The sequence below is a fragment of the Macaca thibetana genome, chromosome 1 (genome assembly GCF_024542745.1).
Source record: "Macaca thibetana thibetana isolate TM-01 chromosome 1, ASM2454274v1, whole genome shotgun sequence".
Taxonomy (NCBI): domain Eukaryota; kingdom Metazoa; phylum Chordata; class Mammalia; order Primates; family Cercopithecidae; genus Macaca; species Macaca thibetana.
Window position 1 is genome coordinate 202909750 of NC_065578.1, and position 27895 is coordinate 202937644.

The window sequence follows — 27895 nt, forward strand, 5'->3', positions numbered from 1 at the left end:
GCAGAGAGCCAGATGACAAGAATCCAAGGCAATACTAGCAGGTCCTGTATTCCCATTCCTGGCTTCTGTCCACAAACATCTTCCCCACCCCCTACTACTGTTCTCCCTTTCCCCAGACAATTCTAAGAGGAAGAAACACTAAGAATCTCTAGAGTAGGCACACATTAAAGAAAAAGCTTACAGTTACTATGCAACATCAAGGCATAGTTCCTGAAAACTGGCAATATGAACAAATTATTCTTCCATATTCTGCAGATACTTTCTACCAAAACTATCCAGAGATGTTTCAGATCTAACCATTACAGAAACTATTTTAATATAAACAAAACTAGTATGAATTCTAGTTTCATTTTTGTTAGTAAGCACCCCCTACTCCCAGCCCCAACTCAATTCCCCAGCTGCGGAGCACTACTATTACTAAGGCTTTGATTTTTTTAAAAATTCAGGTAGGCTGAGGCAGGAAAATGGCATGAACCCGGGAGGCGGAGCTTGCAGTGAGCCGAGACTGTCCCACTGCACACCATAGTTCTAAGGACAGGGAGGGAGCAAGAATTGAACACACACAGAAACCTTATTCTACCATGATGTGATATGAAAATGCTTAAAAATGTTTTGTTTTGGTTTTTTTTTTTTGGAACTCTAACAAGGTTTTTAACATAGAGTCTATGGATGGGCTTTATTCCAAGCAGAACCTTGTATGTACTACGTTCATTGTGAGTGTGAGAAAGTGCACAGCTCCCACTAGATTCTGAAAGGGGTCCACCAGCAAAACAAAGTTGTGAGACACTAGCTTATATGACAAACTTGGAAAAAACTTGTAAGCTATTGGAAAAGGGTGTTATTTTACTATCACACATAACTTTTAGCCCAAATTTCTTTATTCAAGACATTTTATTCCAAAATACTTTGGGTTGTAATCACCCAAAACTACAACCACTCTTTGCACATAAATCATCTGTGGTAAATATTTCTTAGGCTGCTTTCCTTACCAACTCTGTAATCAGAGAATAAAAACACATTTTAAGCATCAAAACTAAGCAAAATTGGCAGGTCAAACTATCATTTTTGTTTTAAGGATAAAAATGTTTGAATGTGTTAGAAAACCAGATTCAAATGACCTTTACACTGCCAGATTTCTATTATCTACAGTCCACCATGGCCTTCTTTTAATCCAGTTAAAGCAACTGCTTCTCCCACGTTGATTAAATCCTTGAATCTAGAAATGCGGTTAAGGCCAAAAGGTTTTCTAATCATAAAATAAATATTTCTCACCTTGTTTAACTCATGCCCTCTTTTGTTAAATACAACTCTTAAACCTCCTTCCACATATTTGAAATTTTGAGTAAATTACAATTTGAAAACCAAATCAAATCCATAATTTTAGAAGCTTAAAATTTTGCTCTTGAAAATTTTACTCTGCACCTCAACATGGTATCGATGTTGAACTCTGCATCTGCTTTCTAGCTACAAGCTTTTCTCTTCTAGGTCTTGTAAAAAGGGTATATAAAGAAGTCACTTTCAACATTATGTCTATTATGCTGTTTTGCTTTGAAGGATTCACACACCATTGGTAGGGGTGAGGGATGTAGGATATGCACGCCCTGTCTCCATTAGATTCATGGATGTGTAAAGTTCTATTGCAGTTCATAACCTGATCAACTGACTTTGGCCTAAGCAACGTCATAAAACTTCATTTCACCTTTAGAGCAAACCTTTCTCCTAGAACTTGGCGTTAAAAATAGTTTAAGCCATGCTGACCTGGGCTATTTTTATCTGGAAAATAGGGACTAGAAACAGCATAGCAAGCAAAGAAAGGCGAGTTGACCACAACAGGATGAAAACTCTCACAGACTTTTAGAAAGTCTCACTACAGTTTTAGAAATCAGATGGAAAGGCGGTAAAGCAGAGGTGAGGTACAGGGCAGAGGATCAGCTGAGGGCAATTCACTGTTAGCAAGCTATGACTAATACCGTACATAACGAGCACTAATAAAAGTCCTCTGCCTGAGACAGAATAGTATAAAACCATTCCTTCCCCTGCCCTTACAGATTTCTAGAGAAGATAATTTGGGAATAAAAGGTATATAAGGTTTTTGAGAAAAGAGAGATCAAAGGACATTCAGAGTTCAGGAGGATATCTGGGAAGCGGACTTAGCTTAACTCCTAAAGGATGTAGAAGATCTGAATTGCTGGGGAGGAGTGTGGGAGTGGTAAACCAGTCAAAGAATTCACAGATGTGCTGGGAGGAGGAGAAGGGGAGAAGAAGAAAGAAAACAGTCTGGCTGAAACAGCGGCTGTATTTCAAAGAGCAGCAGCAAATCAGGGTGGATAAATGGTGTGGGCCTAAGCAGCTGGTGAGCATTCAATGTGTAAGAATCAAATTGTATCCTTAACAAACCTCTGAAGATTTCTGAGTAAGAGTTTTATGAGTGTTGGTAAATTTATATAGGATACATATGGGCAGTACATGGAGGAAAATGAACTAAGGGGAAAAAAATATTGTGTTAACAATCCAGTGAGAAAGCGATTTTTAAAATTTCAATTACAGCAGTGCAGTGGGAATTCAAATATAATACTTACTAAGTCCTCGATGCAAAATGCTGAGTACACCAATGTTGACAACACAAGGGTTCTCGCCTCAAGTGGCTCACAATAGTAGAGGAAATGGGAATGGAAACCAACCACAGTGAAGTATGCTATCACAGTGATGGGAAGTGCCAAAGGAACAGACAGGACAAAGCTGTATCACTGCTTAGAGAAATGAGGGCAAGAAGCAAGTTAGAGAACCTTCTCACCACTTTCCAAATTAAAGAGATGAGGAGATGCACAGCACTAGAAAATGAAGGTAGGTTCAGGGACCTGCAAACAGGTTCCTGTAGCTGGAACAGAAAGTACATGGTAGTGAAATGTTCTTTATAAAAAAATTAACAATGTACAGAACGAACTAAAAAGACAGAAAAAGAAAAACAGGCTTTTGTAATAATCCAGGACAGAGATGAAGAGTGTAAATGGGAATGAGGAACAAGAGACTAATAGAAAATAAGTTTTAAATAAGCAAAATTTTCAAACTGATAAAGGAAAGTATGTTCTTCTAAAACATCATGCTATTTCCACACCTGAAGACTTTCAATGGACTTAACTCCAACTTAACCTTCAGAAGTCTTAGCCTAAATAATTATTTCTTCCAAAACAAAACAAAACAAAACAAAAAAACCTCTCCTGGCCTGCAGACCAAGTTAGGTCTCCTCTTGTGTGCTCCCAATAGGATCCTGTACTTCCATCTCATAAACATAGCACTGGGAAGTACAGGTTCAACATTGTATTTCCCTCACACGTTAAGACTGCAGAAAGGCAGAGAGAATTATTTTGACCTGGGCACTGTGGTACCCTTAGTGCCTAACACAGATCAGACACTCAGTAAATAGCTGTCGAATAACTAAATGAAGTTCACAGGATCAATTTTAAATCTGTTCCTCCATCTCCCCCATCAGACAGGCTTATCAATCCTCATTCCTTCCAACAAGGGGAAACTTCAGTCTTAATCACACTGAGTTTGCAATACTTCCAGAAAATTCAGGTGGAAATGTCTATCAGTCCTCTACAGATGCCAAAGGAAGAGACAGACCAAGGAGTCTTTAACAGATCCTAATAGCTGAAGTCATGATTCTTGTTATTACTATTGTGTTATTGTTATAGTTTACAGCTAATATTAATTGAGCACTGATTATCTGTTGAGTATGTATTTTCTCATCTGTCCTCAAACAGACCTACCAAATTAGGTACTATTACCAACTCCTATCATACTGATGAGGAAATTAATGCTTTAGTTGTTAGAAAATGTGTCTAAAATCAGAGAGCAATTAAGTAGCAGAAGAAGAGTTTCAACACAGGCAAACTAGTTTAAGAACTTGTGCTTCCATGAGCGCATAAGATAACCCAGAGGGTTATCTTATTGGTCTAGTGTAGACTAAAGCAAAAAGAGAAGACAAACCACAGATCATAAAGCATAGTAACATTGAAGGGGCAGACACTGCCAAGGAAGAACTGACATAAGAACTGGTATTTATACTCTTGTATGATTCCTTATACATATGGAATGGAAAGTCACCTAGTGACTTGCTTCTTGCAAAAGAATACAGCACAGGTGATGGGATGTCACTTTCATCATTAGATTACAAGACTGGGACTTCAGTCTTGCCCGCAGACACTATTGCCTTTTTGGCTGGCATACTTTATTGAAGAAAGCTGCCATGTTAGGGAAGCCCACGTGGCAAGAAACTGAAGCCTTCAGTCCAACAACCTGCCAAGAACTTAATGCTGCCAATAACCACTGAGTGAGGCTAGAAGCAGATCCCTCCCCATTCAAGCCTTAGAAGGAGACCACAGACCCTGACCAATGTCCTGACTGCAGCCTGTGAGAAATAGTGAAGTAGAAGATGCAGCTAGACTGTGCCCAATTCCTTGCCTACAGAAAGTATGACATCATAAATGTGTGTTGTTTTAAGCTGCTAAAGTTTGGGGGTAATCTGTTATGTAGCAATAGATGACTAATACAAACTAAGAAGAAATATCTAGAAATACAGATGTTCAAGTTCCTTCTACACACACATCTTCTGACAGTCATGAGAAGACAGTGAACTGAGCTTTAGGAAAATAAACCGCCACTGTAAATTGAGGAAAAAAGAAAACTGAAAAATATGAGGAAAAACAATGGAAAAGATAAGACCCAGGCTAGTAAATGGGTAGTCAAAGATTTTAAAGGTGGGGTGGTTAATAGAGCTATTAAAGCAGTAAAAATATCTCGTCTAAGGGGTGGGGGATCGGGAATCACTAAACTTTTTAGCCAAAAAGCAATTTTCAAGGCATCCATTCCAGAGTAGTCCTAACAGAAATTGGTAGAAGACATCACACAGGTAAAATATGCCTTGAGATAGAATAAAGGATAATTATATAACAAAACTATAGAAGACAAGCTCCTAGTCACCATTTATAGATGAAAACTGGAGATATCAATATTAATAAGAAAAAATTCAGGGAGATGGTTAATATGGTTTGGCTCTGTGTCCTCACCCAAATCTCATCTTGAATTATAATCTCCACTGTCAGGCGAGGGACCTGGGGGGAGGTGACTGGATCATGGTGAGAGTTTCCCCCATGCTGTTCTCATGATAGTGAGTTCTCACGAGATCTGAAGTTAAAAGTGTTTGACAATTCTCCCCACCTCCTTCTACCATAACTGTAAGTTTCCTGAGGCCTCCCCAGCCATGTAGAACTGAGTCAGTTAAATATCTTTTCTTTATAAATTACCCAGTCACAGGTGAAAACAGACTAATATAGAAAACTGGTACCAGGAGTGGAGTATTGCTATAAAGATACCTGAAAATGTGGAAGCAACTTTTGGAACTGGGCAACAAGAGGAGGGTGGAACAGTTTGGAGAGCTCAGAAGAAGAAAGGAAGATGAGAGAAAGCTTGGAATGTCCTAGAGACTTGTGTAATGGTTGTGACCAAAATGCTGACAGTGATATGGACAATGAAGTCCAGGCTGAGGTGGTCTCAGATGGAGATGAGGAACTTATGGGGAAGTGGAGCAAAGGTCACTCTTGCTAGGCTTTAGCAAAGGGACTAGGGGCACTTTACCCCTGCCCTAGATCTGTGGAACTTCGAACTTGAGAGAGATGATTTAGGGTATCTGGGGGAAGAAATGTCTAGGCAGCGAAGTGTTCAAGAGGTGACCTGGCTTTTTCTAAAAGTGTACACTCATATGCAGAAAGAGACAGTCTGAAACTGGAACTTACATTTACAAGAAAAACAGAGCATAAAACTTTGAAAAACTTGCAACCTGATACTGTTTGGCTGTGTCCCCACCCAAATCTTATCTTGAATTGGAGTTCTCATAAACCCCACGTGTTGTGGGAGGCAACAGGTGGAGATAATTGAATCATGGGAGTAGTTTCCCCCATCCCGTTCTCATGATAGTAAGTTAGTTCTCACGAGAACTGATGGTTTTATAAGGGGCTTCCCCCTTCACTGGGCACTCATTCTTCTTCTCCCTATTGCCATGTGAAGAAGAACGTGTTTGCTTCCCCTTCTGCCATAATTGTTAAGCTTCCTGAGGCCTCTCCAGCCATGCTGAACCATGAGTCAATTAAAACTCTTTCCTTCATAAATTTCTCACTCTCGAGAATGTCTTTATTAGCAGCGTGAGAACAAACTTAATACAGTAAATTGGCACCACAGAGAGTGGGGTGCTGCTATAAAGAGACCCAAAAATGTGGAAGTGACTTTGGAACTGGGTAACAGGCAGAGGTTGGAACAGTTTGGAGGGCTCAGAAGAAGACAGGAAGATGTGGAAAAGTTTGGAACTTCCTAGAGACTTGGAAGGTTCACAAGACAGGAAGATGTGGGAAAATGTGCAATTTCCTAGTCTTGTTGAATGGCTTTGACCAAAATGCTAACAGTGATATGAACAATGAAGTCCAGGCTGAGGTGGTCTCAGATGGAGATGGGGAACTTGTTGAGAACTGGTGTAAAAGTCACTCTTGCTATGCTAAGAGACTGGCAGGATTTGGCCCCTGCCCCAGAGATCTGTGGAACTTTGAACTTGACAGAGATGATTTAGGATATCTGGCAGAAGACATTTCTAAGTGGCAAAGCATTCAAGAGGAAGAAAAGCGTAAGAGTTTGGAAAACTTGCAAACTGATAACACACAAAAAAAGAAAACATGATACTCTGGAGAGAAATTCAAGCCTGCTGCAGAAATTTGCATCACCAAGACAATGGGGAAAATGTTTCCAGGGCATATTAGAGACCTTCACAGCAGCCCCTCCCATCACAGGCCTAGGAGGGAAAGTGGTTTCCTGGGCAAGGTCCAGGGTCCTCCTGCTGTGTGCAGCCTTGGAACTTGATGTCCTGTGTCCCAGTTGCTCCAGCCATGGCTAAAGGGGCCAACATACATCTCAGGCCCTTGCTTTAGAAGGTGCAAATCCCAAGCCCTGGTGGCTTCCACGTGGTGTTGGGCCTGCAGGTGTGCAGAAGGCAAGAATTAAGGTTTGGGAACCTCCACCTAGATTTCAGAGGATGTATGGAAAAGCCTGATGTCCAGACAGAATTTTGCTGCAGGGGCAGAGCCCTCATGGAGAACCACCTCTCCTAGGGCAGTGTTGAGGTGAAATGTGGGGTCAGAGCCCCCACATAGAGTCCCCACTGGGTCAATGCCTAGTGGAGCTGTGAGATGAGGGCCACTATCCTCCAGACCCCAGAATAGTAGATCCACTGACAGCTTGCACCGTGCACCTGGAGAAGCACAGACATTCAACACCCACCCATGAAAGCAGCCAGGACGGAGGCTGTACCCTTCAAAGCCACAGGGGCAAAGCTGCCAAGGCCATGGGAACCCACCTCTTGCATCAGCATGCCCTGGATGTGAGACATGGAGTCAAAGGAGATCATTTTGGAACTTTAAGGTTTAATGACTGCCCTACTGGATTTTAGACTTGCACAGGGCCTGTAGCCCCTTTTGGCCAATTTCTACCCTTTGGAATGGGTCTATCTACCCAACACCTGTAACCCCATTGTATCTGGGAACTAACTTGCTTTTGATTTTACAGGTTCAGAGGTGGAAGGGACGTGCCTTGTCTCAGATGAGACTCTGGACTTGGACTTTTGGGTTAGTGCTGGAATGCATTAAGACTTAGAAGGGCATGATTGTGTTTTGAAGTGAGAGGACATAAGATTTGGGAGGGGGCAGGGGCAGAATATGGTTTGACTGTGTCCCCACACAAATCTCATTTTGAATTGTAGTTCCCATAAACCCCATGTGTCATGGGAGGGAGCAGGTGGAGATAATTGAATTATGGGGGTGGTTTCCCCCATCCTGTTCTCATGATAGTGAGTTCTCACGAGAGCTGATGATTTTATAAGGGGCTTCCCCCTTCACTGGGCACTCATTCTTCTCCCTGCCACCATGTGAAGGAAGACATGTTTGCTTCCCCTTCCACCATGATTGTAACTTTCCTGAAGCCTCTCCAGCTATGCTGAGCTGTGAGTCAATTAAACCGCTTTCCTTTATAAATTACCTAATCTTGCGTATGTCTTTATTAGCAACGTGAGAACAGACTGATACACTGACCATGTAGTAGAAAATAAAAACCCATTTTCTGGGGAGAAATTCAAGCCTTCTGCTGCAGAAATTTGCATAAGCAATGAGGAGCCAAATGTTAACAGCCAAGCCAATGGGAAAAAAATGTCTCTAGGGCATGTCTGAGATCTTCCCAGCAGCCCCTTCCATCAGAGGCCTGAGGCCTAAAAGGAAAAAAACGGTTTCCTGGCCAGAACCAGGGTCACACTGCTGTGTGCAGCCTTAAGACTTGGTGCCCTGAGTCCCAGCTGCTCTAGCTCCAGGCGTGGCTAAAAGGGGCCATGATACAGCTCGGGCTGTTGCTCTAGAGGGTGCAAGCCCCAAGCCTTGGTGGCTTCCATGTGTTACTGGGCCTGTAGGCAGAAGGCAAGAACTGAAGTTTGGGAATCTCCACCTAGATTTCAGAGGATGTATGAAAATGCCTGGATACCCAGGCACAATCTGTTGCAGGGGTGAAGCCCTCATGGAGAACCTCTATTAGGAAAGTGTGGGGGAAAATGTGGGGTTGGAGCCCCCACAGAGAGTCCCCACTGGGGCACTGTCTACTAGAGCTGAGAGAAGGCCACTGTCCTCCAGATCCCAGAATGGTAGCTCAACTGATAGCTTTCACCGTGCACTTGGAAAAGTCATAGGCACTCAACACCAGTTCGTGAAAAAAGCTGTAGGAGCTGTATCCTGCAAAGCCACAGGGCAGAGCTGCTCAAGGCCTTGGAAGCCCACCTCTTGCATCAGTGTGCCCTGGATGTGAGACATGGATTCACAGAAGATTTTGGAACTTTAATGGCTGCCCTGCTGGATTTCAGACTTGCAGGGGGGCCTATAGCCCCTTGGTTTTGGCCAGTTTCTCCCTTTTGGAATGGAAGCATTTACCCAATGCCTGTAGTCCCATCATGTCTTGGAAGTAAATAATTTGCTTGTGATTTTACAGGCTCATAGGCAGAAGAGACTTACTTGCCTTGTCTCAGATGATACTTTAGACTTGGACTTTTGAGTTAATGCTGGAATGAGTCAAGACTTTGGGTGACTGCTGGGAAAGCATGACTGTTTTGAAATGGGAGAACATGAGATTTGGGAGGGGCAGGGGCAGAATGATGTGGTTTGGCTCTATGTCCCCATCCAAATCTCATGTCCAATTGTAATCCCATGTTGAGGGAGGGGTATGGTGGGAGGTAACTGGATCATGGAGGCAGTTTCCCCCATGCCGTCCTTGTGATGGTGAGTTCTCATGAGATTTGATGGTTTAAAGTGTGGCACTTCCTCCTTCGCTCTCTCTCCTGCTACCATGTAAGATGTACCTTACTTCCCCTTACATCATGATTGTAAGTTTCCTGAGGCCTCCTCAGCCATGTGGAACTGTAAGTCAATTAAACCTCTTTTCTTTATAAATTACCCAGTCTCAGGTCTTTATAACAGTGTGAAAACAGACAAATACAATGGTCAATCTTTTAATTCCCCAAACTCATGATTAGTCCTTTTCAATTTACTTCTCAGATTTCACATTTCCTATCAAGGTGTTATTACATGAAAATTAGCCTTAAATTGAATTGAGATGAGACTACAGGTTCCTGGGTTCTGGAGTTCATGTTTCACGTTTCTGGTTTTAATTTTTAAAAATTATTTCATACCCGACAATCTAATGTTTACCCACACTTTTGTAATCCTCTCTCACTTTAGAATCAAAAGCAAGGCTTCCTATGCTTACAAGTCCTGGATAGTAGGCTGGGCATGGTGGCTCATGCCTGTAATTCCAGCACTTTGGGAGGCCGAGGCGGAAGGATCACGAGGTCAGGAGTTCGAGACCAGCTTGGCCACCACAGTGAAACCCTGTCTCTATTAAAAATACAAAAAAATTAGCCAGGTGTGGTGGTGGGCACCTGTAGTCCCAGCTACTCAGGAGGCAGAGGGAGGAGAATCACTTGAACCTGGGAGGCAGAGGCTGCAGTGAACCAAGACCACGCCATTGCACTCCAGCCTGGGTGACAGAGTGAGACTCCATCTCCAAAAAAAAAAAAAAAAAAAAGTCCTGGATATTCTAATTTTAATAGTATCAGTATTATTTTATATTTGGTACTTTTATTTGCAATTCCAGTGCCAGGCTCCACATCAAGGGGATGAAAGGCTCAAACATCACTGATATCTTCACAGATCATCCAATACAGTCCCTAAGCTATCAGTAACTTTCTTCCTCTTTACTACTTTAGGAAGCTATCATATAGTCATGTGTATCACACAGTCATGTACTGATAAGTCAATGGAACTATTTTTGATATTTTATGGTCATTCCATTCTTCCCAATTTTCTGTAACAGTTTTATTTTCAACAGTAGGTTTAAATGAAGATGTTTTATTTCTGACTTCATTTTGACATTGAATCTAAATCTATGCTTACCTTATGCTGAACCATCCAATTTTCTCTAACGTTTCCTAACGTTCAAACTTTGTATATTTATTTTTAGGTGGATCTACAAGCCATCTCGAATGAGTGGTTCATGCAAGGAAGCACAGACATACTTACAGACAACACTAAAAGTGTTGCAAAGTTTCCTGCAATAATTCCTGTAGGCAGTTCCAGTGGTAGAGCTGATAAGAGCATACTGCACAAAGAAACCATAAAACCTCTAGAGAAGAAAGGATGGGGCTTTCTTCTCTAGAAGGTCAACAGTAGTACTAGCTAACACAGTCAATTTGAAGGAATGTGAAAATCTAGAGCATATAACTTTTTTCCTGTTGCTTGGCTGGGAAACAAGTGTCAGCAAGCTATCATAAATGGCAACACTGAAAAAGTGGGGGAAAGAGAAGAAGAGCAGAAAAGTTAGGTCAGAATAAAACAATAATTTCCTTCCAGTCACTCAAGTCAAAACCCTTTAAGTCATTCATGAGTCTTCCTTTCTTTCATACTAATATATCAGCAAATCTCATTTGATTCTACTTTCAAAATATATCCAGAATTCAACAAATGCTCACCACCTCCATAGCTATTACTCTAATTTAAGCTCCTATCATCCAGTGCCCAGACTACTACAAGCATTTCCTAACTAGTATTCCTGATTCCATCCTTCCACCCCACATCTACTGCTACACAACAGCCACAGAGATCTTTCTAAAACAATTCTCCCATATCGCCCACAATAAAACCCAGCATCCTTGCCATGGCTTGCAAGGTAAAACCCTACACAAACTGATCTCATTTCCTATCCCACTATATCCATCCCATATCCTTTACTCCTTCCACTATAACCACAGTGGTTTCCTTGCTGTTTTCTGTTTTGTTTTGTTTTTGAGACAGAGTCTCACTCTGACAGTAGTTTCCTTGGTGTTTTCTGTTTTGTTTTGTTTTGTTTTTTTTGAGACAGAGTCTCACTCTGCTGCCCAGGTTAGAGTGTGGTGACATGATCTTGGCTCACTGCACCTCCACCTCCTCGGTTCAAGTAATTCTCCTGCCTCAGCCTCCAGAGTAGCTGGGACTACAGGCACACACCATCACGCCTGGCTAATTTTTGTATTTTTAGTAGAGATGGGGTTTCGCCATGTTGGCCAGGCTGGTCTTGAACTCCTGACCTCAAGTGATCCGTCCACCTCGACCTCCCAAAGTACTCTGCTTGCTGTTTTCTGAACACACCAAACACATTTCAAGTTAGTGCCTCTGTATTTGCTATTTAATACCATTCCTCGGAATGCTCCTCTTCCACATATCCACATTAACTAATTTCCTACTTCATTCAAGTCACTATTTAAATGTTACCTTATTTTATCAATCTAAAAGAGTACTCCCTAGTCATTATGTCCTTATCTCACTTATTCTCCATCTTAATATTTACCACCTAACATACCATGTATTACTTGGACATTTGTTTACTGACAGTCCCTCCCCACCCCTCACTTCCTCCAACTAGAAGATAAGGCCCATGAGAAAGGGTGCTTTTTGTTGTTGTTCAGGACACCCTAGCTCCTAGAACAGGGCCTGTATGTGGAGGGCACTCAACATCTGTTGAACAAATGAGTGAAAATATTATCAAAACAGGACTCAGAGAATACAACAAAGGACAAAGAGTACACATATTTTGCTTTGGTAAAGAACTGGGACCTGGGACACTGCATAAGAAAAATGAGAATTCCAAACTCATGAAAACTTTATGGTGATCTCAAGTCTACAGATACTGTCCAAGGTCTTCAGAAATAAAACTAACTGTGAATTGGTTATGGAAAAATGTGATTATGAAGTACAAAAGTGGCAGAAAAGTTGAGTTTTGACTAGGATATAAGGCATGAAATAAACTGTTGTAAGAGAAGATTTTGGTTAACCATCTATATCAATTTTTTTTGGAAGAGTTTTAGCTGAAATAAAAGGCAAAGACAAGCTCTGAAAATGGGCTTAGTAAATTATCTGAATGCCATCATGTAGTCACAGACAATGTTCCAAGTGTGGAAACGAGGGCATAGTGGAAAAGAAGGTGGAATGTAAGCACAGAAGTAAAATCTAAGAAACAGAAACTGCCCAAGAATGTGCTTGAATGAAAGGGAGACTGAAATAGTTGGGGTAGCTTTAAAGGCCTAAAGTGAAAAATTAAACAAAAACAACTAAGCTGATAACATCAATCCAATGGCATACCAGACAGGCACAGGCTTCAGAAAACATGGAAGAAGAACAAAGATAGATTTCAAGCCTGATGGGGAAAAAAAGGGAAAGGAGAACAGGAGTAAACTGCAAATCAGAAACACAGAGTAGGAAGACAGCTCCTACTAAAGAAACAAGAGATGGTAGGCCTACGTCAGGGCAAACGGCTTTAAATAGTATCAGAGGAAAGAGACGGATAAAGACAATTTAAGGAAGTCAGGTAAGAGAAAAATTTAAACTAGAATGTCAGATAAGCCAACATGTAGAATGATAGAAGTAAAAGGGAGAAGAAAGTCTCAAATGTTCAAGCATATTCTCAAAAATGGCAGAGGCCCAGTGCGATGGCTCATACCTGTAATCCCAGCACTGTTTTGTTTTTTTTTTTTTTTTTTTTTTTTGAGACAGGGTCTTGCTGTTACCCAGGCTGGATGAAGTGCAGTGGTGCAATCACAGTTCAATGCAACCTCTACGCCCCAGGCTCAAGTGGTCTTCCCACCTCAGCCCCTCAAGAAGCTGGGACTACACTCATGTGCCACCATGCCTGATTAATTTTTGTACTGTTTTTCAAGATGGGTTTCACCATGTTGCCCCCTGGTCTGGAACTCCTGGGCTCAAGCAAATCTGCCCACCCTGGCCTCCCAAAGTGCTAAGATTACAGGCAAGAGCCAGCACTTTGGGAGACCAAGGCAGGAGGATCATTTGAGGCCAACAGTTCTAGAACATCCTGGACAACATAACGAGACCCCATCTCTACAAAAAAAATTAAGAAATTATCCGGGTGTGTTGGCACATGCCTGTAGTCCCAGCTACTATGGAGACTCAAGTGGGAGGACTGCTTGAGCCCAGGAGCTTGAGGCTGCAGTGAGCCATAACTGTACCACTGCACTCCAGCCTGTGCAAGTTAGACCCTGTCCTTTTAAAAAAAGGCATAAAATATGCCAAAATTAGCTAAGTAGAAATATGTCATTGTTATATGACATACAGCATAAAGTTACAGATATGAATGAACTGAATCAAAGGTCTGTTGATTTTGTCACCAGCTCTATGACTCTGAACAAGTTAATCTCTCTGGGACTTTTTTCTTTTTAAAAAAATATGTTATTTCTTCTCTTTTTAAAAAAAAATGTGTGAATGCAGGAAAAGTGGTTGGGTAAAAAAATGGGTGATCATTCTAAGATCTTTTTTCTCCAGTTTATGGGAGGGGAATGAGACAGGGAAAGCACAGAACTCTTAAAAGAAAGAATCAGAAATACAGCAAATTTTTAAAATGGAAGAATAGTTAAGAACAGTTCTGCACAGCGCTTTACAATCTAAAAGCTGCTTTACATGAAGCATTATATGTTCACCTCACAACAAGCCTGAGAAGCTAAAAAGACAGGTATCACTGAACACCATTTTATAAACAGAGCAACTGAGGACTCAAGAGATTAAGAAACTGGACTAAGGACACAGAAACCATAGCAGACCCGGAATCCAACCCAGATCTAATGGCAGAACCAAATGCATTATCTTTCCTTTTTTTTTTTTTTTGAGACGGAGTCTCACTCTGTCGCCCGGGCTGGAGTGCAGTGACACAATCTCGGCTCACTGCAACCTCTGCCTCCCGGGTTCAAGCGATTCTCCTACCTCAGCCTCCCAAGTAGCTGGGACTACAGGCTTGCAACACTACACCCAGCTTATTCTTGTATTTTTAGTAGAGACAGGATTTCACCATGTTGGTTGGCCAGGATGGTGTTGATCTCTCCACCTCATGATCCGCCTGCCTCGGCCTCCCAAAGTGCTGGGGTAACAGGTGTGAGCCACTGCACCCGACCCCTTTCTTTCTTAATAATTTTTTTTTTTTTTTTTAAGTAGAGATGAGGTCTTGCCATGTTGCCCAAGCTGGTCTTGAATTCCTGAACTCAAGTTATCTTCCTGCCTCAGCCTCCCAGAGTGTTGGGAATTACAGGCGTGAGTTATCACATCTGGCCCAGAATCCATTATCTTTCAAAGCTAAAATGATCTCTATTATCCCCTCCTCCTCCATGTAATTAAGGCTCTGTGGGCATTTTTGCGGATTATTAGGTAGTAGATAAGAGCTACATACATAAAAAAAATAAAAATAAAAATTTTTTTTTTGAGACAGGGTTTTGTTCTGTCACCTGGGCTCAAGCAATCCTCCCACCTGAGACCACGAGCTCACACCACCATGCCTGGTTAATTTTTTAATTTTTTTTAGAGACAAGGTCTCACCATTTGCCCAAGCTGGTCTTGAACTCCTGGGCTCAAGCGATCCTCCTGCCTCAGCCCCTCAAAATGCTGCGATTTTAGGGGTAAGTCACTAAGCCCAGCCTAAAAAAATCTTTTAACGTAAAATAAAATTCCTTTAGAACTAAAGTAGTTTACATGTAAACTACACATCAACTCACTGTACAAAATGTTTTCGCACATAGTTGATCACAATCTATTAAGACTACCCTCTCAGTCCACATGTCCCTTATAGCTGGCAGAATTACTGCAGTTGTACTATTTTCAGCCTTTCTACATACCGAATAACTCACTTTTAACTTAAATTCTGACATAGTTATAAAATCATTAAACAAGTAACTTCAATTTGTGTATCCTGGATCCCAAGTGTATAAAGAGAATGGCAGAAGTAGATAAAGGTTTAGTTATGTATTTAGGTTTAAATAACATGTTTATTTTCTCACAGTTCTAGAAGCTGAAAGTCTTGAGATCTGGATGCCAGCATGGTCTGGTACTGATGAGGGCTCTCTTCCTGGGTCAGTTTTGTTTTAACATCTAAGAGGATTGTCACCACATCTCTGTTAGTGATAATAAAACAGCAGCATTTTCCTCATCCTATTCTTTGCTCTTAAAAGCCATAATCAGCCAGAGCTGACTAACTACAGTAACAGTGAAAAATCTTAGTAACATAATCTGCTGCTTATTGGTCCTAACCTATTTTATTACTCCTTTTCTTTATGTATGTTTCAATGGAACAGATGAAGTTTTGGATTAAATTCCAAAAATGTTATGTATATGATACTAGTATTTCTATTTTAACGGGAAAATGTTTTCCTTCAGAGTGGCTAAGAAACTCCAACAGAAAAGTTCAACATTTTCCCATGATCCTCACTCCTCTGCATTCCTCTTACTCCTGTACCCCCAAGTCAAGGCACACTACTCTTCACAAAACAGCAGACTATGGTTTCTTTCTACTGGATATCGAGAGTCTTCTTAATGAAAACAAGCATAAGCAAGGATATAGGATCAAAGGGCAGGGTAACAGCAAAAAGGGGAAAATCCCAAAAAGACCAGAGAAAGTGGAAACAGGAGCTTGGTTACATCAGTGGCTACAATTACATTTCTGTTTTTCTCCTGTATTACTTCATTTTTCCCTTGTGGTTCCTTTTTTAAAGTAGCTGCATAAACAGTGGCCAGATAAGAATGTTTGAAGTAGAAATTCAGGGGAAAACAAAGCCTACGCTGAATGGGCCACAGACAATCATGTATCATCTGATTACCACGCCCTGACATGAAGAGCATGCAATATAGATGATGTAAATAAAAAGAACATCGGATTCTCAGTCAGAAAACCTGAATTTAGGTCCTAATATGCTGCAGAATTTCCAACAAGTGAACTTTCCTGAGTCCCACTTTTCTAATCTATAAAAAAAATACAACCACCTGCCTACTGCTGTGAAAGCTGAAATGAGAAAAACACTACACATTTGCTGCATATAACTTTTAAAATCACTATAATGTTACGAAGGATAAAATTCAGAAATCTTCTGCAATCACATAAAAAAACCATATTCTGACATCTCTTAACAGTTATACTGACAGGCGCATAATTCAGGTGGATAAATACAAAAGTGGCTTTTAAGCCGCTATCTGAAATAAACATTGTACACTCACCTAATTAAGTTTTACACAGCCCAACCATAGAGTATGATTACTCACATATAAAGCTAGTGCTATTCACCCACTTTCAACAAAATATATGTATCAAACTGCAGTTCCAGCAGGGTGCCAAGTAATCTACATCTCATTTAATGTTCTACGTGTAACCAGTGTAGCTAAAAAAGAGCATGGGTTTGATATCTGAATGACGTAAGTTTGAACACCAGCTAGGGTTATGGTAAGTGGTAGACCTTAGCCAAGTCTGAGCTGAAAATCCCTCAAATGTAAATTAGGAGTAAAACGACTCGCTTCATAGAATTAAGATTATTGTGGCCAGGTGAGGTGGCTCAAGTCTGTAACCACAGTACTTTGGCAGGACAAGGCAGGAGGATCACCTGAGCCCAGGAGTTCCAGATCAAATGATCAGCAAGACCCTGACTCTACAAAAAACCTTTTTTTTTTCTCATGTGGCCGAGCATGGTGGTGTGTGCCTACAGTACCAGCTACTCGGAAGCTGAGGTGGCAGGATAGCTTGAGCCTAGGAGGTGGAAGCTGCAGTGGGCCATGCTTATACACCTTGTACTCCAGCTTGGGCGACAAAGGAAGACCCTGTCTCAAAAAAAAAAAAAAAAATTACTCTGAATGTATCTCTATTGACCCTAATCTGATGCCTAACACACTGTGGTTGCTCAATATACGGTGGGTGGTTATTTTGACTGCCTTCTCATTTCCACAAAGCAAACACTCTTGTTTTTTAAGGAATATTTAAATTACACGTTGAAACACTATTACCAAAACTTCTTTAGGCCAAGAAGTATAATGAAAGGAATTCCAGAATATCATTTATAGATCCCTAAGTTGTGTTCCTAAAATTAATATAAGCAGAAGATCTAATCCAAAGAGTTTAAAGGTCATCCCTCCTTCATCCCATCCCTTATTACCTGCTAATATGTACAGTTAGGTGACTTAAAACCCCAACAACTAGAACTCTTGAGGAAGGAGGTAGCTATTTCTAACAGCATCCCTATGAGAAGCATTTGCTGTAAGAGCCAGGCTGTCTGCTGTCTCTTCTCTAAGGACAGGTGAAAGCAGGAAGACAAAAGAGTAAAGAGGTCTCAGCTTAACTTGGAAAGCTAAATTAACTAAGGAAAGCAGATCAAGGAAGATTTGGGACATCATCTTCTTCAAGAATCTAATTTAAGCTTATGTCCAACGATATACTTTGGTCAGTCTTCATAGCCCTATTCTCTCAAACTAATTTCTTTCCTGCTCTGGAGCTCGGGACTTTATGTTCAGATGTGATCCATGACAACGTTCTTTCTTAAAAATATCAACGCAAATCTAATGAAAGACCAAGGCTGAGATTTCATCAGATCCCCCTTTCCCTTCCAGTTTAATATTATTCAACTGTTCCTTTTTAAGACTACAAGAAATCAAGACTTGTGCCTTCACCCAGCAATGAAGTGGCAATACGTAAATTAGACTTCACATTGTATTTTTCCCCACATTTTCATGTTTGTAACTTTCTCCCTGCCTATGTTCAGCCTTTCAGGCAGCCTGAGAATCACATGTAATGACTGTCAAAGTAAATGATCTGACGCACACATAAAAAAGAACCACTGGTTAAGAGTCAGCGTGTGTGTACAAACATGCAACTGTGATGCTCTCCCAGGTCAATCTCTCAAAACTCACAAAATCAGACAGAGACTGATGGTGAAGGAGGGCGGCCTGGGAGCAGCTATATACACAGAAAAGATCAAGATCTGAGAAGTAAAATGAAAAAAAGCTGCAAGAGAATATTAAGGAGGAAAGAGTCTACTGTTTATCATGAGGGAGGAAAGAGCTAGGAATAGACTAGGTAGGAAGTGAAGAATCTGTGGAGGAAAAACCGCAACGGTAAATAGAAAACAAAAACTCACCAAATTTGGAGGATAAAACGAGCCTCCTGCTCCAATTCCATGTTGTGGTTGTTTTTGTTTGTTTTGTTTTGTTTTTTCCAGGAAGTTACAAAACAGTTTTCAACAGAAGGATTACATTAACAAAGCAAATAAAGTAAACTTATGCTAAAAATGTAGCCTACCTACACTGAGAAGTCTGAAAACGGAAATACTTCTTTCCCCTTTTTGTAAAGGGTTTCAAAACAGTAGGAACAGGGTAAGGGATAAGAGCTATAAGAGGGGGAGGTGAGTAGCCAAGCTCTTCCTGAATATGGACAGTCTTTCGACTAAATGCGTATTTTAAATTTACCTTTTTGTGGTCAGCTGGCAAACTCTTCACTGCACATAGCGTTTGACTCTCAATCAAAATGTGATGAGTGGTTCAGACACCATAGGAAATTCAAGAGCGTATGCAAACACAAGGCACATGCAGAACCAGGACTTGGTTTGGGTGGTACTCTAACACCCCCTCACTGGGTGGCTAAAACGCCACTAAGGTTTGAATTGTGACCAACAGTGAAATGGAAGAAAGAAAATAGCAAAGTTAAAGAGCCTACGTTTAGCCAGAAAACCATGCAATTAGCCGGAGAAGTTTGTGAACGGGCAGTAAGTGGAAAACAGCGGACACAAAGGGGCTAACTAGATAAACAGCCACTACAAATTCTGTCCGTCTTCCTTACGGGGTGCTACACAACGAGTCCCTTCTATACAGAGGAATGCTGCTTCTCAGCCTAGGCGGTTACAGTCGCAGGCAGGGGCTGCCCGCCGAGAAGGGTCTGTCCAGCACAAACCCGCAGCACACACTTACTTTCGTCCGGCCATTGATTTTGTAGCTGCCCAGCTTCCCGTTACAGTGGCGGATCAGGTCGTCCATGCTGCTCATGAGCAGCCCAATGGTTTCGCAGCCGGGCTCCTTGCCCTCGATCCAGGTGATCTTATCGCCTCGGATGTCCTTGGACGAGTCGCTCTTCTGGCTGACCAGCTGCCCGTCCGTGAACTTCCCGGTGTCGTGCAGGGCGCGCACCTCGTCGCCGATCTGCTGTCCGGTCTCCTTGCCGAGGAAGTCGTCCACCACACAGATGCCGTGCTTGTTCATGCACGGCACGATGTACTCGAGCGCCAGCTTCAGCGCCGGCAGGGGCTTCGTCTGCCCGTTGGGCCGCAGGCCGCCGCTGGGGCTCAGCGCATCCCCGGGCGTGTTGCTCGGGGGGTACAGGTTCGCCTTCTCCTGGAACAGCGATGAGCGGGCCGGCGGCTCCTCCTTCCCGGGCTCGGCCTCGGCAGCCACCGCCGAGCCCTGGCCGCCCGGGGCCGCGCGAGACGGCGACGCGGCCGCCGCGGGGTCGGCCGGGGGCTTGGCCTTTGCTTTTGCCTTGGCCGCGTCCCCGGAGGCGTTGTCCCGGCGCGCCGCTGCCTTCCTGGGCTCCCGGGCCCCGGCCCTGGGCGGCGGCGCTGCAACCGGCGGCGCGGGGCCGGAGTGCTGGTGCGGGCCCACTCCGGGGCCGAGGGCGCCCTCGCTGCCCTGGCACACGAGCTTGTGCTTCTTCCAGTCCTGACGCTGGTGCTCCTTGCAGCAGTAGAAGGAGCTGCGGCAGCGGCTGCAGCGCAGCAGGTTCTCCATCTTCCCGCACAGCTCGCAGTACTGCCGGTCTCGCTCGCTCGGGCTCGGCCCGCCGGGCCCGCCGCTGTCATTGGCCATGGCGGCGGCGGCGGCGGCAGCGGCGGCGGTGGCGGCGGCCGAGCAAGAGGGGTGGCGGCCGGACGGCCTCGCCCGAGGCTGGGGAGCGGGGAGAGAGATAGGGGCCGTTACTGCGCCATGTACCCGCTACCCTCGCCTCAGGGAGGCCGGTACCCCGCACCCTCGGCCCGGCCGCTTCCGAGTCCTAGTCTCCGGCGCAGCGCCGGCGGCCGCCTCAGCGCCTCATCGCTGCCGAGGGCTGAGAGAATGCGGCCTGTGCGGCGAATGGCAACCTGGACTCAAGCGCGCGGGCCTGGGGAGCGCAAGACCGGCCCCCTCGGCCGCCGCCGCCGCCTCAGCCTCCCCGGCGGCCCGGCCCAGGCTGTGGAGGAGCGCAGGGCATGCGGGCGCCACTCGCTCTGCGCGCTCTGCACGTACACCACGGCCCCGCGGCGACCCGGGCGGGCGGCGCGCAAGGGCGGAGGGGGCGGAGGGAGGGCCGGGGGGGAGGGCCGAGGGGCGGAGGCCGCCTGCGCTCCTCCGCACTCGGTGGGGCCGGGCCTCGGCCTCCGAGCTGGGTCGCCGGCCCTGCCTCCGCCCAGGGCGGGACTGGGACGCGAGAGGCCGGTGCGCTACCTCAGCCTGCAGCGGCCTCCTTGGGGACGCCGAAGCGCAGGCCCGCGAGCTGCGGAAAGGCGTGGGGCAGCGCGGCAGCGCCTACACCTGCTGGGGGAGGGCGCCAGCCGCAAGCGGGTAGCGGAGCGGCGGCGGCGGCGTCGTAATCATGGCTGCTCTTCCTCGAGGCAGGCGCGGGGTGTGCGGGGCGCGCTCCAGTAAGGGTTGCAAGGTGGCTGTTGCTATCCTCATTTTGCAGAGGAGGAAACGGAAATTCAGAGAAGTAAAGTAACTTGTCCAAGGTCACGCAGAACTGGGACTGAATCCAGGAATCAGGCTCTCAGATTCCAAGGCTTTTTCCATTACACCATACAGTCTCTATTTCAAGAAGCCCTGAAATGGTTAAGAACAAAGTAAGTATTACTGTGGTGTTAATCCAATCTCTTGCGCCCCGTTTCAACCTAATTTAAAGGTAATGAAATTTGAGGGTTTAAAAAAAATTAAAAACTCATTAAAACCTTTGAAATCCCGGTGACTTCAAAACTCCATGAAGAAATTTTGGGCTACCAAATTACATGAGGTAATCAATGCTCATTCCAATATCCAATTTAAACTGATGGAATTATTCCTGAAGAGTGAATTTTGGTGGTAAATGAGCAGTACTACATTAACAACTCTCACATTTATTTTTAATAGAATCTGTGCTGCGCGGATGAATACAATTCTTTGTTTTATAGAGCATAAAAACCTTACCAGAAATAAGCCAAAGATGTTTCTTTCTGCTGCTATTTATCTTAAGAATTAAAAGGCCTGTGATTTAGAGTTTAACAATCTTTATCGAACACTCTGGAAAATGCGGTGCTAGGCTTGTGTACCCCTTGAGTATACTGTAACTTTAGTCCTTGAAATGTAACCTTCCCAACTTACGAAAGCTGCAATATATATTTCAAAAGCAGGATATGAGGAATTCTTGTGAACCACATTGTAGAAGTTTAAAAAGAGGCTTGAATCCAAAAATATAAAACCTCTTCATCAAATATACAGAATTTAAAACTGTTAAAAAATTCTGCTGCATCCGTTAATGGCATTCTGGGGATCCAATCAAGTGAAAGAGGATGATAATTCCGATTAGCTTGTCCTTTGGGAAACTGAGATTAAGTCTACTCACATCTTCAAATTTCAAACCGAACTAAAAATCCAAGTTTCTGTAAATAATTTAGACCTGGACCTGTCTTATGTGTATCCTACTTTCCCAGAGCTTTATTAAATATAGTAAAATGTCATTGTTGCAGACATTACTAATTAGGCTGTTCAACAAATGTATTGAGAGTATACCATGTGCTAGACTATCCTTGACAAACAAATGAATTCGTCATACTACACTCAGAGACACACAGTCCAGTGCAGGAGACAGATATGTAAACAAGGACAATCCAGAGTTCAGAGTTTCCTAAAAGAGGGATGAATAGGATGGAATGGGAACACAGAAAAAGGAATTGCTAGCTCTGCCGTTTGCACTAATAAAATACAAGCAAATTCAGAAATTCTTAAAATGTAAAGGAGTTATCTCATGGCTTATGAAAATAAGCTTTTAAAAGATTTTTCATACACATAAATTAGTAAAGTGTAATTTAAATACAAGTAGAGTCTAATACTTCTTAGGCTTCCTTTTACTGTAGTAATTATAAATGATGCTTAATTATTCACAAGAGCAGGAACTTTACTAGGAGGACTCATTCCACAAACACTTGATTCTTCCAACAATTTCTTTTAAATTTACTATTTCAGTCTATGGTGTGTCCACAAATTATTTACCTCTCTATATGCTCTAGTAATACATTTTCACTGAAGTTTACTTAAAAGAATAGATTCCCTATAGCAAAACCTTTATTAGCTTTCTTGTTCCAATTAAGTATACAAAATCACAAATTGAACATGTATATCCTAAATATACTTAATCCATCAAATAGAACACTTGCAACATTTTAATGAATAGAACAGGCAAATATAAAATACTGATTTCAAATAGTTCCAAAGATCCTTGATTTCAGGATTTTCACCTATTCAGGCTTAATAATCTGAACTAATTGCAAGTTAGTGAGTTTTCACCACACCATATGCTGGTGAACAATCTTGTCACCAACAAGATTCTGGAACTCCAGTAGCATTGTCGCAGCCACCACTTACTCAGATGTTGTAGAGAGACTTCAAAATGTCATGCAAGTATTTATTTAATATATTTATTTACTTATTTAAACTTTAACGGAAGGCAGCACAAAGGAATTTATCTTATAAACACATGTGGTGCTTGCTATTATGTGCCCAATCTGTGTTCTAAGCATTTTGAAAATATTAACAAATTTAATCATCATACAATGCTATGTAATGGGTACTATTATTCTACCAGTTTTACAGAAGGTGAAACAGAGAGTGAGGCAATGAATGTCCTTCCCAATCCTTAATATATGATTAGGAGCACTAGGTGGGTTAACTAATACTCTGGGGCAGACAAAGGCTTGTGTCTCTCAAAGCCAGAAATTATTACAAATGTTTTTTCTGCCCCTAACCTAATCAAGAGCAACTGTTCTAGAAACTGAAGAATGAATTAAAGAGTGCTTTCCTCTCCATATCATACCAAGTTAGACAAAAGCTAATTGTCCACCTATTTGGCTTCCCTTTGCTCTTCTGGCAGTATTAAGCTATAAAGAAGTAACCACTGTGAACTGACAAGAATTAAAAGAGGCAAAGCTTATGTTAACTACAAGAACAGAGTTGAAGGAGGAAATGAATTTAGAAACGACTGTGTTGACTCTTGAGGAAAGCCCAGTGAACAAGTATCTGCCTTCCAAGGAGTAGCCCTATTTCTCCTTTAAAAATGTTTTTAAAAACACAACAGAGTATCTTTTCTGCTCAAGAAATCAAATATCTGATTGTTAACTAATGACCTCTTGTTTCCCCATCTGTGACAATCTTGTTTTAATAGGTTACAGAGAACAGAAAAATCACAAGTATAGCATAGGCATTCCACCAAGATAAACAGGAAGACGATCTTTGAGTTCTGGGAAAAGCAACTCAAAAATCTGAGCCATTTTCTAACTATAGTATTAGGACACACACAAGTAGGTGTCATTGGAAAACAGCACCTGCTTGCCTCTGTACTGGGGGTTCTGCCAGATGCACACGTGAGCTATGTGCTTCTCCTTGTACATAGAGACAGCTGTACCTTCCACCAAAGTTGTTCCCTTATGAAAACAAAATAATTAAATAGATTTTCTATATATTGGGGAGATTTATCAGTCATCAAACTTTATCAGTTTATGATTTAAAAATTACCACCAATCCTGTTAAAATTGATCATCTCAGAAATATAACAAACATGTATAATCATCTCTCATTATAGTGAATTTTTTAAATGAATGCTCAAAAACCTGGGATACTAAATAATGTGTTGATCTAATTTTTTTTCCTAACAAACATTACCTTAATGTTGAACCAACTTTTGGGATAGTCACAATCAGTAACTTATACCAACCAACCCAGGTTGGAGAAAGCTAGATAATTTTTCCTAAAACATTTTCTTATGGGAAAAGTTAAACATATGCAAAAAGAGAGGTAATCGTATAATCAGCCTCAGCCCTAGTAAGTTCAACAGTTTTCAGCTTCAACAATTATCAACATTTGTTGACAGACAGTTCTTCCCTACCCTCCTCCCTACTATGTCCCCCACTTTTTTTGCTAAAGTATTATAAAGCATATCCCAACTTCAATATGCACAACTGATAAGAACTTTCAAAAATCGTATCCACCATGCCATTATCACACAAAATTAAGAAAAATCTCAATACTATCCATCACCCCCCAAGTATTAAATTTTTTTCTATTATATCAAAGATTCTGTTTACAGTTGCTTTATTCAAGATCCTAACAAGTCCATACATTGTACTTAGTTGTTTCTTCCCCCACCCCACCCCACCTAATACCATCACAAATTGTCATATTTCTTAAGTCCCTTTTACTCAATTTTACCAGCACCTCACCCTTCATACCATAGGTTTACTGTAGAAACCAGGCCATTTGTACTACCGAATGTCCCATATTCTAGATTTAGCTGATTACTTCCTTGTGATATTACTCCTATTTCTGCAAATAGGTAGTCAGATCTAGGATTTTTATTAGATTGAGGTTCTATATTTTAGGTAAGCATACTTCGTGGTAGTTGCTGTGTACTTCCTCTTACATCACATCATGAGGCACATATGGCTGATAGTTCCGTTTTATGGTGAAATATTCCTCATGGGTTGAGATGGTGTCAACCTGATTCCTACATTACATTTTTCATCAACCATCACCTGATTATTTTAGCATCCATTAATTGTGACTCAATCCAGTATTTCATTAGAGGTTGCAAAATAATGAATTTCTAATTCTAACATTCCTCCTAGATTTATTAGCTGGAATTCTACCATAACATTTTTCATTAACTCTTTGGTTATCCTGAAATATAGTTTGAAGATGAAAGATAGGGTCCACATTTGTTTCTTTTCATTTATCCATTTTCAAAATAATGAGTTAGTGCCCTAGCAACTTCTAATGATCTTTTTAAAAAAATTATCGTAAATATATGTATTTTTCACATAATTGAAGTGCATTAATTATTCTTTTTGATGCTCAAATTGTCCCACTTTTGGCCAGTGAGAAATTATTTGAGTTGGTTCCTATGTGTTGTAGATGTGGTCACATTAATCTTTGATAGTTTTCTTGCTTTCTGGCACAAAATGGCCCAAACTTATTTTGTACATTTCCTGCCCCTGACATGGAATCAGTCATTCCTCCAAAGAGCCTCAGTTCCTTTAAGTAGGAAATGGCAGTCAGAAACCATAATCAGGAGTACTCATTGCCACTGGGCATTACTTCTAAGTCTTTCTAATAGAGCTGGGAAATCGATAATTTTTTCAAGAGAAAAAAATCTTGAATTCATACTGATACTTCCAATTCAAATTTAAGATTACAGAGTTTCAACTTAGTTTCTTTGATTTTATATTTGTAATTTTTTTTTTTCTTAGGTTGAGAAGCATTTATCCAAAATGCTTGGAACCAGACGTGTTTCAGATATTTTCAGATTTTGGAATATTTGCACATACATAAAGCAATATCTTGGAGATGCGACCCAAATCTAAACACAGAATTCATTTATGTTTCATATACACCTTACACACAAAACCTGAAGGTAATTTTATTCAATATTTTCAATAATTTTGCACATGAAGCCGTTTTGCCTGTGTTTTTATTACAACCCATCACATGAGGTTAGAGGTAGAATCTTCCACTTGAGATGTCATGTTGACCTCAAAAAGATCCAGATTTTGGAGCATTTTGGATTTTGAATTTCCGGATTAGGGATGCTCAACCTGTGCTGAACATTTTGTTTCCTAATGACATTTACATAATTACTTATCTGCTATATTCTAAAAAATAATTACAATAGTTTCACGATACAATACCAATGTTACTACTACCAACAAGACTAATTACTGAATGCAGTTTAATATTTTATTGCATTCTTTTTGTCTACATAATATATCCAATTAAGAATGCATGGTCAAAATATTGTGTTTTAAAGTCATCTAATTCTTTTCCCTGTGTATTAGTCCATTTTCACTGTGCAATAAAGAAACTACCCACTTTAGGAGGCCGAGGCAGGCAGATCACCTGAGGTCAGGAGTTCAAGACCAGCTTGACCAACATAGTGAAACCCCATCTCTACTAAAAATACAAAAATTAGCTGGGCGTGGTGGTGGGTGCCTGTAATCCCAACTACTCGGGAGGCTGAGGCAGGAGAATTGCTTGAACCCAGGAGGCGGAGGTTGCAGTAAGCCAAGATCATGCCACTGCACTCCAGCCTGGGTGACAGAGCAAGATTCCATCTCAAAAATAAATAAATAAAAATTAAAAAGACAGAAACTACGTGAGACTGGGCAACTTATAAACAAAAGAGGTTTAACTGACTCACAGTTCCATATGGTTAGGGAGGCCTCAGGGAACTTACAATCATGGTGGAAGGCAAAGGGGAAGCAAGGCACATCTTACATGGCGGATGGAGGTGGGAGGAACTGCCAAACAGTTTTAAACCATCAGATCTCATGAGAACTCGCTATCACTAGAACTGCATGGGGGAAACTGCCCCCATGGTCCAGTCACCTCCCACCAGGCCCTTGACACATGGGGATTACTATTCAAGATGAGATTTGGATAGGGACACAGAGGCACACCACATCATTCCACCCCTGGCCTCTCTCAAATCTCGTGTCTTTTTCACGTTTCAAAACCAATCATGCCTTCCCAACAGTCCCCCAAAGTCTTAACTCATCCCAGCATTAACTCAAAAGTGGGAGTACAAAGTCTGAGACAGCAAGTCCCTTCTGCCTATGAGCCTGTAAAATCAAAAGCAAGTAGTTACTTCCAAGATATAATGGGGGTACAGGCATTGGGTAAATGTTCCTGTTCCAAATGGTAGAAATTGGCCAAAACAAAGGGGCTCCACAGGCACCATGCAAGTCCAAAACCCAGCAGGGCACTCGTTAAATCTTAAAGCTGCAAAATAATCTCCTTTGACTCCATGTCTCACATCCAGGGCACAGTGATGCAAGGGGTTGGCTCCCAAGTCCTTGGGCAATTCTGCCCCTGTGGTTCCACAGGGTACAGCCCCTAGAACTGCTTTCTCAGGCTGGCATTGAGTGCCTGCAGCTTCTCCATGGATCTGGAGGATAGTGACTCTTTTTTTTTGAGATCTGGAGGATAGTGACTCTTTTTTTTTGAGATGGAGTCTCGCTCTATCGCCCAGGCAATGACGTGATCTCGGCTCACTGCAACCTTTACCTCCCAGGTTCAAACAATTCTCCCTGCCTCAGCGTCTAGAGTAGCTGGGATTACGGGTGCCCACCACCATGCCCAGCAAATTTTTCTATTTTTAGTAGAGCTGTGGTTTTGCCATGTTGGCCAGGCTGGTCTGAAACTCCTGACCTCAGGTG

The 27895-nt window shown here is 42.1% G+C and overlaps 2 protein-coding genes across 2 annotated transcripts in view; both read right to left on the reverse strand.

The window, feature by feature from the left end:
• The window catches only part of EGLN1 (egl-9 family hypoxia inducible factor 1), a 62672-nt gene extending 39239 nt beyond the window's left edge, over positions 1-23433 (reverse strand). The window contains exon 1 of the mRNA XM_050770106.1: positions 19383-23433. Coding sequence (XP_050626063.1) covers positions 19383-20273 — 891 coding nt within the window. The 5' untranslated portion in view covers positions 20274-23433. The remainder of the gene's footprint in view (positions 1-19382) is intronic.
• Positions 1-27895, reverse strand: part of C1H1orf131 (chromosome 1 C1orf131 homolog) — an 846319-nt gene that overhangs the window by 177238 nt on the left and 641186 nt on the right. The gene's annotated exons all lie outside the window — the stretch shown is intronic.